Source organism: Zootoca vivipara, chromosome 1 (assembly GCF_963506605.1).
Source record: "Zootoca vivipara chromosome 1, rZooViv1.1, whole genome shotgun sequence".
Taxonomy (NCBI): domain Eukaryota; kingdom Metazoa; phylum Chordata; class Lepidosauria; order Squamata; family Lacertidae; genus Zootoca; species Zootoca vivipara.
The window spans coordinates 116,200,729-116,214,035 of NC_083276.1; the positions used below are offsets into that span (position 1 = coordinate 116,200,729).

Sequence of the window (13,307 nt, forward strand, 5' to 3'; positions counted from 1 at the left end):
CTGACCGCCAATGCCAAAGGGGAACCAGGGACGTCCAGCGGTACACATCTCCTTCCCTCTTCCCCCTTTGTTTTGACTAATTGGGGGAGGCTCGGGAGTCACGGGCGGGCGGCCGTTGCTCAGTTTTAAAAAAAAAAACTCTGGGCATTTATGTTTCACAGGGTGCGAAAGAAGGGATTTGCACCTTTATACAACATGCATGTGTGCTTGGGCCCAGGGTCTTTTGCCTCACCACCCCCACTACCCTGTTGCTACTCAGCTCACAAAAAGTGTCCCCGGATTCATTGAAAAAAATCTGGTAACCATAATGTAGGGGAGTCATTTAGGGAGGGGGCAGGCAGTTTCAAACCACATACATGTGAGTCGTCAGAGCTCTGATTGAATATGAAAAGTAGTCATAACAAAATGATCTTAAAATATACTGGTTATGTTTTATTTTGCAACTAAGGCTGCACCCCGGAACCCACTTAAGTCCCATCTAAAACCATCTAAGCCCCATTTAAGCCAGCTTGACTGGTGAGAAAACACTGCACTGTTAATCTCAGATTATTTTAAGGCAAACCTTTGAATGTTGCCCTGCTACTGAAACCCAAAAAGGCACATTGATCTTAACATTTAATGAACAACAAGGAAATGAACAGACAGAACTTCATCAATTCTTTTTGATTATACATTTTCTTTTCTTAACAAAGTATGACTGATGATAGCAAGTCGGACAAATGAATTTGAAGTAGGGGAAGAGAGGCTTTCTAGCAAATGATTAAAACATCAACCTCCTCTCTCCAGGTTTTGATGAGAGGGCTTTCTGTTGAACGCAAGAGAATTTCCGTGGGGATGCAATGCCTTTGGAATATGAATCTTCTGGACAATGTTTTTCTCTCCCTTAAAAAGCTAGCAAGATTTTCTAGTGCACAGAATCAAGAATACATGTCTCCTTAGATTAGATTTCAGCCTCAGTAGGTTTCAGATTTTGAAAACCATTTTGTATGCATTGTACATTATACATATTTATACACAGAACCTACAGGTGAGTTTGAAAACTCTCTCTGCATCCTAAGATGCTGCAAAAAAAGGGGTAAGTTATGGGATTCTCCTTTCCTCCTATCTACAGATGAGCATTAAAGACTGGATGAAAACTCCATGGAAACAAATAAATGTTGAACAAATGGATGTGGACCTTAGAAGATTTTCAAAGGTGAGAAATACTCCAAATTACTATATTGTATTTACATGCACTGTACTTAACTGAACTGGCAAACCAATCCTATAAACTTTTGCATGCAGTAGAGTATACAGTAACTTTGGGTTCTCGAACTAAAGTGGTGCCCAGTGTCTAAGAAGCACTGCAGAGAAAAGGCATGATAACTCTCAGCTAGACTTACTTACACTGGTTTAACAGTAATTCCTTCCCCCTCAGAGAACCCCAGGGGCTGACTTCTGTAAAGGCTAGCAAGCTGTAACAGAGAATTCACAGCACCCCTACCATGCTACGATTTCAACATTTCTTTGGCAGAAGCCAAGACAGTTGAAAGTGGTTTGTAGAGTTGCTTTATAGGTTTGCAGAGTAGATAACAGCTTTCTTGTCCTTTTGTCTTGAGCTGTGGGGTGCTTCTAGACAGGCGTTGATTGTGGGATCAGTGCTCCTCATGCATTCAATGAGCCCACACTCATTTGTCATTTGAGAGCCAGTGTGGTGTAGTGGTTAAGAGCGTAGACTCGTAATCTAGGGAACCGGGTTCGAGTCTCCGCTCCTCCACATGCAGCTGCTGGGTGACCTTGGGCTAGTCACACTTCTCTGAAGTCTCTCAGCCTCACTCACCTCACAGAGTGTTTGTTGTGGGGGAGGAAGGGAAAGGAGAATGTTAGTCGCTTTGAGACTCCTTCGGGTAGTGATAAAGCGGGATATCAAATCCAAACTCTTCTTCTTCTTCTTCTTCTTCTTCTTCTTCTTCTTCTTCTTCTTCTTCTTCTTCTTCTTCTTCTTCTTCTTCTTCTTCTTCTTGTGTGTGTATGCCATTGGCATCAAAATCCTATCCACCATTCTACACTCTCTCTTAATTCCAATTTATCTGTTCTAGGGAAAATCTGGTTGTAGTAGTAGTAGTAGTAGTAGTAACAACAACAACAGCCTCAAATTAAGCCCTGATTGGAATCCCCTTCTTTGGAATCATTGCATTAAACACCGAGTATTTAAATGGTATGCAGTTATAAAATTTGCCTGTTAAATGAATTGATCATATTTTAATTTGTCTGTCTGATTATCTATCTATCTATCTATCTACCTCTATCTATCATCTTTCTTTCTTTCTTTCTTTCTTTCTTTCTTTCATTCTTTCTTTCATTTTTTCTTTCTTCTATCTATTTTTGGCTTTTTAAATTAATACATATGGCCTCACACACTGATACGATACAACTCTTTTACATACAGCCTATGAAGAGACAAGTTATGTGTGTGCAAGCTTTGCCTCTGCACAGAACTGTCTCAGCATTTTAGCTGGGTAGAGATTGCAGGACCAACGGCTATGTGCGTCCATTTTGTCTACATGCAGGCTCTCTGTGGAAAAGCTGGACAATCTGTGAATGATGAGGGGACAGGAGCAATGGACACAATCTCAGCCATAGGTGCCTGTCTGGGGGCCAAGGCTCTTTGGGCCCTCTCAGTGTTTATTTTTAGGGGGCCAGGGCCCCTGATTGTTGAGGCCAAATGCAGAACTGGATGCGGGGTGATGCCAGGACATCGCATTGGGCCCCCTCAATGTTCTTCAGAAGATGGCACCTCTGATCTCAGCCGCCCACCCCCCAATGCATTGAGCACCCCCTGTTTGGTCAATTGAACAAATCTCTAGTAGGGAGCACTGCAGTTGCAAAGGAACTTCATTATGCAATACATTCCCCCCCAAAGTGTTACATTTGGATGATATCTGGCCTACTGAAATCTTAAACATTTAGTTTCTGAAAGCAACATTGTGTTTTACATCTGTCTCCCATTGCTTGCTTCTTGCTTTCTTTTCACGGTTTCTGTACTACACAGGACATGAAGACTTTGGATAAAGGAATACGTGCTTGGCATGTATACGTGGGATTAGAGTCAACAGTTAAGAATTTGTTAACCTCCTTGAGAGCAGTGAATGAACTTCAGAACCCTGCCGTCCGGAAAAGACACTGGCAACAACTTATGGCTGCAACAGGGGTATAGCTTTTTGGCTTCGTACACTGGAGCTGTGTGCACACAAATGCCATGTCTTATCCTGAGCTGCAAATGATTTTTTCTTTTCAATTTCGTTTCCCAGGTCTGCTTTGTCATGAACGAAGACACTACACTAGGGGACCTTTTAGCTCTCCAGCTCCACAGGGTAGAAGATGAAGTGAAACATATTGTGGATAAAGCTGTGAAAGAAATGGCAATAGAAAAAGTAGGCCACAGTTAATGTATTACAAGTAACAGCTGCTTTCGTAGGAAATAGTCAACCATCTTAATGACACTGAAGTCAGGGGCGTGATGTGCTTATAGTGTTAATAGAACCAGGGCTGCACTCATAGAACCGATTTGTTTTGTGTTTCCACAGGCACTCATGGAAATCAATCAGACATGGGGTGTTATGGATTTCTCATATGAAGAACATCGCAGCACTGGCACGCCGTTGTTGAAATCCGACGAAAACCTTATAGAAACACTAGAAGACAACCAGGTGATGGCTTGCACTGAATGTTTTCTCCAAGGCATTATGTAGCACGCCTGCCAACTATTTAGAGTCATTAATCCAACTCTTAGGGCATTTTGGAGGCAAATGCAGAACATTGGGGGGGGGGCTTTTCAATTCTAGCCCTTATTTCCCAGAAGCAGTCGATGTATTGCGTCAAACGCGAAGTACATAACCTGTTATTGTTCCAAACAATAGGCATGAGATCAATGAGCTGCTCCCTCCAGCATTTCAGGGAAGACTTCGAAGTTCTGTGGGTGAACCACATTAGCGTGATTGTAAGTCATTGGGTGGATCCTGTGAGAGTTCATTTAAACAGAAACAATGCCTTCTAATATTTCCATACACTTTTTAAGAATACATACAAAACAACACATATAGTTTTTTTATATTAGATATTAATTTGTTTTAACCCACATCGCAACCCTCCTGATTTTCCAGAGCTTTTCATTTTTGTCAAGTCAAAACAAGTTTTAAAAATGCAGTGGATCTTTATGAATGCATATTATCTGCAAGAGACCATAATGCTACACTTGGCACCACACATCCTACAGGAGGGGTCAGCAAACTTTTTCAGCAGGGGGCGGGTCCCTCAGACCTTGTGGGGGGCGGCGGACTATATTTTTTTGGGGGGGGTGAACAAATTCCTATGCCCCACAAATAACCCAGAGATGCATTTTCAATAAAAGCACACATTCTAGTGATGTAAAAACATGCTGATTCCTGGACCGCCTGTGGGCCGGATTTAGAAGGTGATTGGGCCGGATCCAGCCCCGGGCCTTAGTTTGTCTACCCATGTCCTACACGAATGATTTGTTCTTGTTCTCTTGTTCTTTCTGGTCCACTACACTTTTCAGTATCTTTTTGATACCATTTCTTTTGGCAGGTACTAAACATGAAATTGATCTCAGGACTTTAAAACTGTTTATATATCCTGCCTTTTCAAAATCTTGAGTCAAATTGAAAAACAATTAAAAATGCAATGAAACACAATCAAAAGTGCTATTCAGAGGGAGAAGGGGGTGGGGAAAGTTTTTAAAACAAGCAAACAAAATATTCTAGCCTAATTGGTACCCTTAGACAATCTGCGATGACAACATTGATAGGTAAACAGAAACTGGCAATAGCTTGTACAAATTCCAGTTTGGTTGGTCTGCACCCAAAAACATTACTTATGCTGCAGGGGTTCGTCCTGCAGCAACTTAGAGGAGGGTTTTCTCTGTGATGTCCCCTAATCTCTGGAATAAACTCTCCATTCAGATATAGCAGGCACATACTGTGGTGATTTTCCACTGGCTGTGTTAAAAACCATTTGCTCAAGCTTCCCATGTCTTTTGAATCATTAGAATCAGTGCTTTTTTCTAAAAACAACAACAACCCACATTTATGGGTACTGTCATTTTCCTATTTATATTGAAATACTGGCCCCTCAATGAGGCCAAACTTAGATTCACAAAATGTTTAGGGGTATGCGTACCCCTGGGTCCCCCCAGAAAAAAACACTGATTAGAATCAATGGCAGTTTATAGATACTGCAGTACTGCAGTTCTTAGGGATATTTTAAAAAGCACAACCACAGTATGTTCTCATTGAACTGATTGATGCAAATTGTGTTCTGGACCCTTTCACAAGAATGACTTTTATGAGGCTGTCACTGAGTTAGCTGCAAAAAAAAAAATGATGCCATGGGTTGAGAAAACTGGCAGTAATTAAATGCTGAGTCACTACTTTACTGTGTCAAGTTATTGACAGGTTGACTTCAGTAAACTAAGCACACACTAGTTAAGTGGAGTACTTGCAAATGCTTCAGGGAAAAAAATCTGATGTTCAGGCATGACTGCTGATGCTTACAAAAAAGAATCCTTAGAAAAAACGTAAGGCGAGACACCTCTCCCCCCCCCCCAACACAAAAAATAACCTAATGAGGACTGAAGGTACTCAGTGACCATAAAATTATGGCTGACTTGGGGAAAAGGAATGATAAACCATGTGGGAGGGGAAATGGAATACAGTGGTACCTTAGTTGTCGAACTTAATCCGTTCCGGGAGTTCATTCGACTCCCGAAACGGTTCGGAAACCAAGTCACAGCTTCCGATTGGCTGCAGGAGCTTCCTGCATTCAATCAGAAGCCGCAGAATCCGCGCTGGACATTTGGCTTCCGAAAAACGTTCACAAACCGGAAATCTCACTTCCGGGGTTGCAGCATTCAGGAGCCAAGCTGTTCGACGATCAAGGTCCCACTGTAGAATATTGTGGAGATGGGTAAGGCTGACCCGGACACTGAGCAGGAGTACTGAGTGGGAGTATTGGCTGCAGGTCCCACTTTTCTTCATAATCATAGTAGTTAAAATAAGCATGTATGTAATGAAGAGTTCGTCTTTCCTATTATGCCCTCCTGGCACTCAGTTCAGCACCAGAACAGGCTTGAGGGTCTGGGGTGGAAGGCTTGGTGTATAAAATCCCCCCCCCTCTCTCCAGGCTCCTGGTCTGTTTATGTGCTGATCTGGAGTGTCTGCAACTTACTCTGTGTTACCAGAATGTGCTGGGGATTTTGGTGTTCTTCCCACTTGGCTGCTCATCAGTCTCCCAGTCTGAGCTGATTGAAGTGGTCTCGCTGCTGAGGAGTCCCAGGGCAATTGTCTTGGGGGAATCTCAGTGTTTATGCTGAGACCACTTGCATATAGGGTGTTTGGCTGGCCATGACTAGCTTAGGACTACTCCAATATTTCATCAGCCCAAGACAAGTAGCAGGTCTAAAGTGGGGTTTTTGCAACTCCTCCTTTGTCATAGTCAGATGACTTCCTGCTGAGTTTTTTTTACTTTTATCAGTTTGTTCCCCCTGCAGGGCGAGGGATCTATTAAGATAGGCCATCCCTACAGAGGCTGATGGATTCTAAAGAGCTTTATGAGATTCCTGTGCTGGCATGATTGTGAAATGCAGGGTGATCTGGGCAATTGTTAATTGTTCTTGGAGTTTCCCCCTGCTAGGCAGAGCCAATGCAACTCTTTGGTGCAGGACAAGTTGAGGACAACGAAAGGAGTTGAGAAGCAACTAGAATACAAGTGGAGGAAAACTCATTTCCAAGCCTTGTTCTGCAGCAGTGATGGTGATGAAGAATCAATTCTTTTCCACCAGCCACCATTGCATCCTCTCAATATTTCCCGGTGGGCCTTTCCCAAGTGGTTTGAGGCCTCTTAAGCTCTGGCCCTTTGGATGGTGTAGCGGAGCCCTCAGTGGCATGTTATAACATATGTAAGAGTCCGCCACAACTTAGATTCCACAGTTGTTACAGTACATCTGTGGAGATGGCCATTATGCTGTCTGGTCCCGTATTGTTGGATGAATTTCAGTAATTTGGACTCTGGCAGGTGGACTGGGGGTTTGGTCATGATCGCGCAACAATGTTTTTGCTTGTCATTCTATCAGGAAGGGGATGACTAGCAGAGTTAGGGAACTGGGTCTATGGAGGACACTGATTTTCTATTTATTTATTCATTGTTAAATAATTTTTATTGATTTTAATACAATTCCAATAGAGGCCACGTTATCATAATGCCAATCCAATCAAAAGCAACCACCACCAATTGTTCATAAGCCAAATTAAAACATTTTTTGATGACTTCCCGTGCTCTGGATTTCAGGATGCAGATGATCTTATTTCTTACTGCTTTCATAATCTTGATTAGTCCAATTACCACCATTCCAATCTTAGTCCCTTATTTGACAGCCACAGGTTTCTTGACTTCCATTCGTTGTTACAAATTTACTAACTTTTATGTTTGCAAGAGGAGTTTATGTCCAATAAGTTTCCTGTGTGAGATATTAATCTTCCAGCTGTTTCTTCTTTTTCCTAATGTATTCCAGTAATAAAATACACCTTCTTTCCACAGTTTCACTTTCTCTTCTGGTCCTATTCTCAGAGGTTAATTTTCCCAGCATCAGTCAATTGACCGAGGACGCTGATTTTCTAGATCCATTTCAGTTGGAGTTCAGACCTGGTTTTAGCACTAAAATCATCTTGGTTGTCCTCTGGGAAGAGTGACAAGAGGAATGTAACCCAAATGATGCTCATTGTTTAAACTAGGAATGGGGGAAAATACTGTTTCAATGCAGAATTTCCTGAATCGATAAGGGAACTGAAACACAGTTAACCTTCAAAAGGTTCACCTCTCTGAATTTTGTCCTGTAGTTCTCCCACCAGAAAGTGAAAATTATCAACAAAACTACAGTTTATTAGCAACAGTTATTTGCAGTAGTGTGTATTATTAGACAAAATTGCACACAAAATGCATACATTGGGAGAAATGTGCATGAAAATCTATATGAATTTTCATGTGGACTTCTTAAATGTGGAAATGGGGCAAATAGTAAACTTTGAAAAATGAGAAGCAGAGAGAAAACAAAACTGACACTCATCCACTCCTAGTCTTAGCCTTGGATGAATGTATATTGGTTATTTATAATGTTAGAAATGTGTTATTAAAATGTGACACCAGAGGGCGCTGTAGAGCAGCAAGCCCTCGACGATGGAAAATTGCACTGATAGTTATATAACGTTACATTTAATAACTTTTTACAGATCAAGGTAGATCCTGTCTTTGTTTATATTTGATATTTATTATAGGACCTAGATGAATCATTTTAAGAGGCAACTAATAAAAATGGCAAATTAATAAATACTGTATATGGCTGTATTCAAATATTGTTGCAGGTGCTGCTTCAGAACATTCTGATGAGTAAATATGTGGAATATTTCTTGGTGGAGGTCAGTAGTTGGCAAAAGAGCTTAATGGTAGCAGACATGGTAATTTCACTGTGGCTGGAAGTCCAGCAAACCTGGGCTCATCTCCAGAGTATCTTCACCAATTCTGAGGATATACGGAACCAGCTTTCAGAAGATGCTAAAAGATTTGAGGGGATTGATAAGGATTTCAAGGTATGAACAAGCATCTCAATCTTTCCTTCTCCATAAACTATGCTAGAGAGAAAAGAATGAAGACTTATCTCAAATAATGAATGAAGACTTATCTCAAATGTTTCTTAACGGTGGTGTAGGAGGGTTTTCGCCAGGCGAAGTGTTTTTGCACTCAGCGCCTCCCTGGCCCCTGCATTCCATGACAGAGCAAGAGCCAGGTACCGAGACAAACTGCAAGTGAAGCCTGTTCTCCCCCCCCCCCCATCCCTGGGGGGAATTTGCAAGAATGACTTACCCTCTATCATCCTTGTTTTTCCATCGACTGTCGTGGGGGCTGCCTCCATCAAGGCAGACCGGAACCGGAAGCCCGCAATTTTACTCTTCCTTAAACTCCATAGCTGCTGAATTTGTAGAGGCTATTAAATAGTCCATAATCTGGTCACATTTGGTCATCAAGAGTCACTTTCAAGCAGTTGTGTAGAAATACTTTTGTATAATGGACAGAACTAGCTTTTGTTTCAAGTTTTTAATGTGACATGTTTCTTAAATAAATACAAATTCCAAGGGGTAGTTATGTTGATCTGGTGACAGCTTAAATACCATCTTCAAAGCTGTGTTACTATTATAATCATAAACTACTGTGTAATGAAGTCGGATGCTGAAGATGCATCTCTTTACTCTGGGTTCTCACACTTGAGATATGTGTGTATTTTGGACCCACTCTATTCCCGTGACGGTAATTTGTTTTAATTACTTTAAAATTCTGAATTAAGTTTTTTTGTGTCCCACCTTGGAACAAACTGGTGAAGGGTAGGTAATAAATTACTACTACTACTACTACTACTACTACTACTATTACTACTAAATCAAATGAAATCAAATACCTTTATTGGCATCACTTACTACTATTATTATTCAACCTGTTTGCCTTTCTCACAATTAGCACACAAAGCAGGTAATTCTAACAGACATATTTTTTCAGACTAAATATGACTTAGCCAGGTTGTCTTAAATTCACATTCATGGCTGAGCAGAGATTTTACCCTCTCCCCTATGCAAATGCAATACTATGCTTGAAATGCCCTGCTGACTCTCAAAAAGAAGCTCCATCCTGCTTTGAAATACTATTTTCATTTCCTTCTGCTTTTCCTTCCTCTTGGTTGTCCAGGAACTTATGGCTGTGGTGGTGAAGGCAAAGAAAGTCATAGAAGTAACAAACCAGATGGGATTACTTGGAAAACTGGAAGTTCTTCAACAAAGGTGAGGCTTAAATGGATATAAGGCTTACTTATGGAAGTATACATCTGAACAGGGTTCTAAAAGTCCTTTTGTGGGAAGGAGGGGAGAATTTCTGTTGCTATAGTTGAAAATCAAAACCCTTGCTGATCTACTGCAAACCACTCAGTGATCTGCTAGCAATCTTTATCTTCTTCAAGCTAGACTATGGGTATTTGACTCCAGCGACTACCTCACTGGCAATTCTAATTTATGTTAGAAATCATTTTTCTTTCTTTCTTTTACATTTGTGGACTTTGTTTTTCAGGCTCACACTTTGTGAGAAATCCTTGGCAGATTACTTAGATGCCAAGAGACTCACCTTTCCAAGATTCTATTTTGTCTCTGCAGTAGATTTGTTAGAAATCATCTCTAAAGGAACTCATCCCAAGCAGGTATCCCCACCCCCCCTTTGACGTTGTTTGCTTCGCTAATTCTTGGTGGCAGCGAACTGAAGCCATAACATTATTAACTTTGTAATCCTGGTCAACAGATTACCAGGCACTTGGTGAAGCTCTTTGACAATGTGGCCGACCTTCAATTTGAAGAGGACAAAAACACTGAAATACAAATGGCCATAGGAATGTACAGCAGAGAAGGAGAGTTTGTGGTCTTCTCGGAGCCCTGTTTCTGCAAGGGGCAGGTAAATCAAGAGGCAGAGAGCAAACCAGGAGATGGGTATCATATCTGGATCTGGAGTTGAGAACAATTAGCTTCGCAAAGTCCACAGCAAGTCAGTGAAAATCAAGTATTTATTTGTTTTTTAAAAACATTAAAAAGAAGGTCAGAAGTAGTTGGGAAGCATAGCCAGCAAATATGTTTTTAATACTGTGTTGATCAGCCTGCCAGCAGCCTCCTCCTGCTTCTCTTTAAGGGCTTTTGCAAGTCTAGGTCCAAGGAAAGCAGGGGAACTTGCAATCTCATGCAACCTTTGGCATTCCAAAAAACAAGACCTTGTGTAAAAGGTCATTGATAGGCACCAACTAAAAGCACAGAGTCCTAGAACCTCAGAATTGGAGAGGAGCTCCCCCTATTGTCGAGCACAGTGGGAGTGAATGGGGGCATGCAGGAATTACTTAGGCCAGGGGTCAGCAAAAATTTTCAGCAGGGGGCCGGTCCATTGTCCCTCAGAATGTGTGCGGGGACAGACTATATTTTGGAAGAAGAAGAAAAAAGAATGAATTCCTATGCCCCACAAACAATCCAGAGATGCATTTTAAATAAAAGGGCACATTCTACTCAGGCAAAAACACGCTCATTCCCGGACTGTCCGTGGGCTGGATTTAGAAGGCCATTGGGCCGCCCAGGCCTTTAGTTTGCCTACCCATGACTTAGGCTAAGGACATATCTGAATGAATGATTTCCCTCCTTCTCTTTTGGCTGTGTACGTTGTATGAAAGAGGCACCAAAGCGTGTTAAAAAGAAGTGGGCCTTTCTACTGCTTGATCAATAATATTGGTGTACCTGTCTACATGCTTCAGGCAGAATGCTGGCTAAGCTCTTTAGAGGAGGCCATGCACAGGACAGTCAAGCAGAAGATAATGGAAGCTGTGGCAGCCTATGAGGATAAGTCCCGAGACCAGTGGCTGTTTGACTTCCCAGCCCAAGTGGCTTTAACCAGCAGTCAAATCTGGTGGGCAGCTGATGTCAGAATGGCTTTTGACCAGCTCGAGGAAGGCTTTGAAACAGCCTTGAAAGATTACAACCGCAAACAGGCAAGTGCAATAGCCCTTCAAAAGGGAGCATGTGTAACGTGCCGCAAAACACACAGTGTCACAGGGTGTGCGTTGCGACTACTGTAGAGTAATGACTCTGCACGTTCTGGCCTTTTCATGCTCTTTATTATGTGCAGTCTATTTACAGTGATAGAGCTATACAGGATACATCCTTCTAGTCCGAACCAGAACCCTGGAATGGCGCGCTCTGCGTCTTCTTCCAGCATAAGAGTCTGGGCACGCCAAATCGCCTTCCGCGTTTTCTCCTGCGTAATTCCGGAACCGGAGGGAAAAAGGGCCTCTTTTCCCTGTTTTCCTTCTCCCCCTTTTTCCCCTCGCTCACTTCCTCTCTCACGTGTAGCAGGGGCTCTCCTATGCTGCAAGAGCCCCGTCTCCTCCTTTCTCTTTCCTCACTTGACTCTTCCCCCTCCCCGCTGGCACTACTGCTGGTGGAGGAGCTGCTCCTCAGGATGGAAGGGGGCTCTCTGTACGCTTTGCCCCTTACACACAGCATGCAACACAAATGGCCCAGCATCAGCCCCAGAAATAGCCTTTGCTGCTGACAGTTGTTGTTGTTGTTATATTTATGGCACGCGCGCGCACACACACACACACACACACACACAAAAATGGCCGTGCACGCATAAAAACAATACTACAAGGGCATCAATACAAACATTAAAAAACTGGTTGGTAAAAATTTCATGTCCTAAAGGCTTGTCTGAACTCAGTACAGTCTGTAAAAAGACTCTAAAAGAAAGCATACCAGTTTCTTGTTGGCAGCGATCTCCACAGGGGATGGCCTGCCACACTAAGTCATGTGGGACCGCTGAATTTGTGAAATGTTAAGCAGTATTCAAGTTCCTTTCAACAAATACATGGATAAAAGTCAGCCCCATCAAAAGATCTCAGTGGCTGGAGGTGGAGCAGATCCCAGGCGTCTTTTCCAAGCAGGAGTTCACATCCACGTATTGCTTCTCCTCCTCACTATCTGATGAGCCACACAAACACAGAAGGGAGGAAGAAGGCATAGAACACAGCCCCCCTGCTCAGTGAGGCTGCATAGAGCATACACAGCCCTTCTTAGAACAAGGGTTCCAGAGTCACCCAGGGAGGGAGAGGGAGCCTTTTGCCTAGTCACCAAGGATATGCAACAATGGCAGGTACACCCTGATAGCAGCCACTGCATGGGGCATGGGACTAGGAAGCAGAAGAGGGGAGTTTAAGCCTTACCAGAGGGATGAAGAGAGATGGTCCCACTCACCTTTCCCATGCCTGCAAAGGAGAGGGAGTTCCTGGACTCAAATTCCACAGTGAAGACACTACAGAACACTTTCCTAATCACCACCACAGCCACTCGTAGTAGCAGACAGTCATCAGACACATTCATTCACCTTTAAATGCAAACTGAATCTAATTTCTCCGTTTTCCCTACACAGCAGTAGCATTTGTGGCATTCCACTGACATGATAGACTTCTGCCCAATCCTACAGCACTTCAACCTTCAGATCTTAAGCATATGATTGTGCTCCTAATGCACCAGAATAAATGAACGCAATCCCCCCCCTCTTTATTCTGATAAAGGAATTTAAATAACAAAGCACAGTTTGGCTATTATGAATTGTTTTTCTAAAATGCTGTATGATACATGCTACATTTCAGCCTCTTAATAATTCCATCACGCTGAACACTAAAGCAA

At 42.5% G+C, this 13,307-nt stretch overlaps 2 protein-coding genes across 2 annotated transcripts in view; one reads left to right on the forward strand and one right to left on the reverse strand.

The window, feature by feature from the left end:
* LOC118083835 (dynein axonemal heavy chain 11-like) overlaps positions 1-13,307 on the forward strand; it is a 240,858-nt gene that overhangs the window by 55,036 nt on the left and 172,515 nt on the right. Inside the window, exons 22-30 of the mRNA XM_060272909.1 lie at positions 1,112-1,195; positions 3,032-3,190; positions 3,291-3,413; positions 3,567-3,689; positions 8,415-8,639; positions 9,787-9,878; positions 10,162-10,288; positions 10,387-10,536; positions 11,375-11,608. Coding sequence (XP_060128892.1) covers positions 1,112-1,195; positions 3,032-3,190; positions 3,291-3,413; positions 3,567-3,689; positions 8,415-8,639; positions 9,787-9,878; positions 10,162-10,288; positions 10,387-10,536; positions 11,375-11,608 — 1,317 coding nt within the window. The remainder of the gene's footprint in view (positions 1-1,111; positions 1,196-3,031; positions 3,191-3,290; positions 3,414-3,566; positions 3,690-8,414; positions 8,640-9,786; positions 9,879-10,161; positions 10,289-10,386; positions 10,537-11,374; positions 11,609-13,307) is intronic.
* Positions 1-13,307, reverse strand: part of MAP3K20 (mitogen-activated protein kinase kinase kinase 20) — a 342,609-nt gene that overhangs the window by 19,779 nt on the left and 309,523 nt on the right. The gene's annotated exons all lie outside the window — the stretch shown is intronic.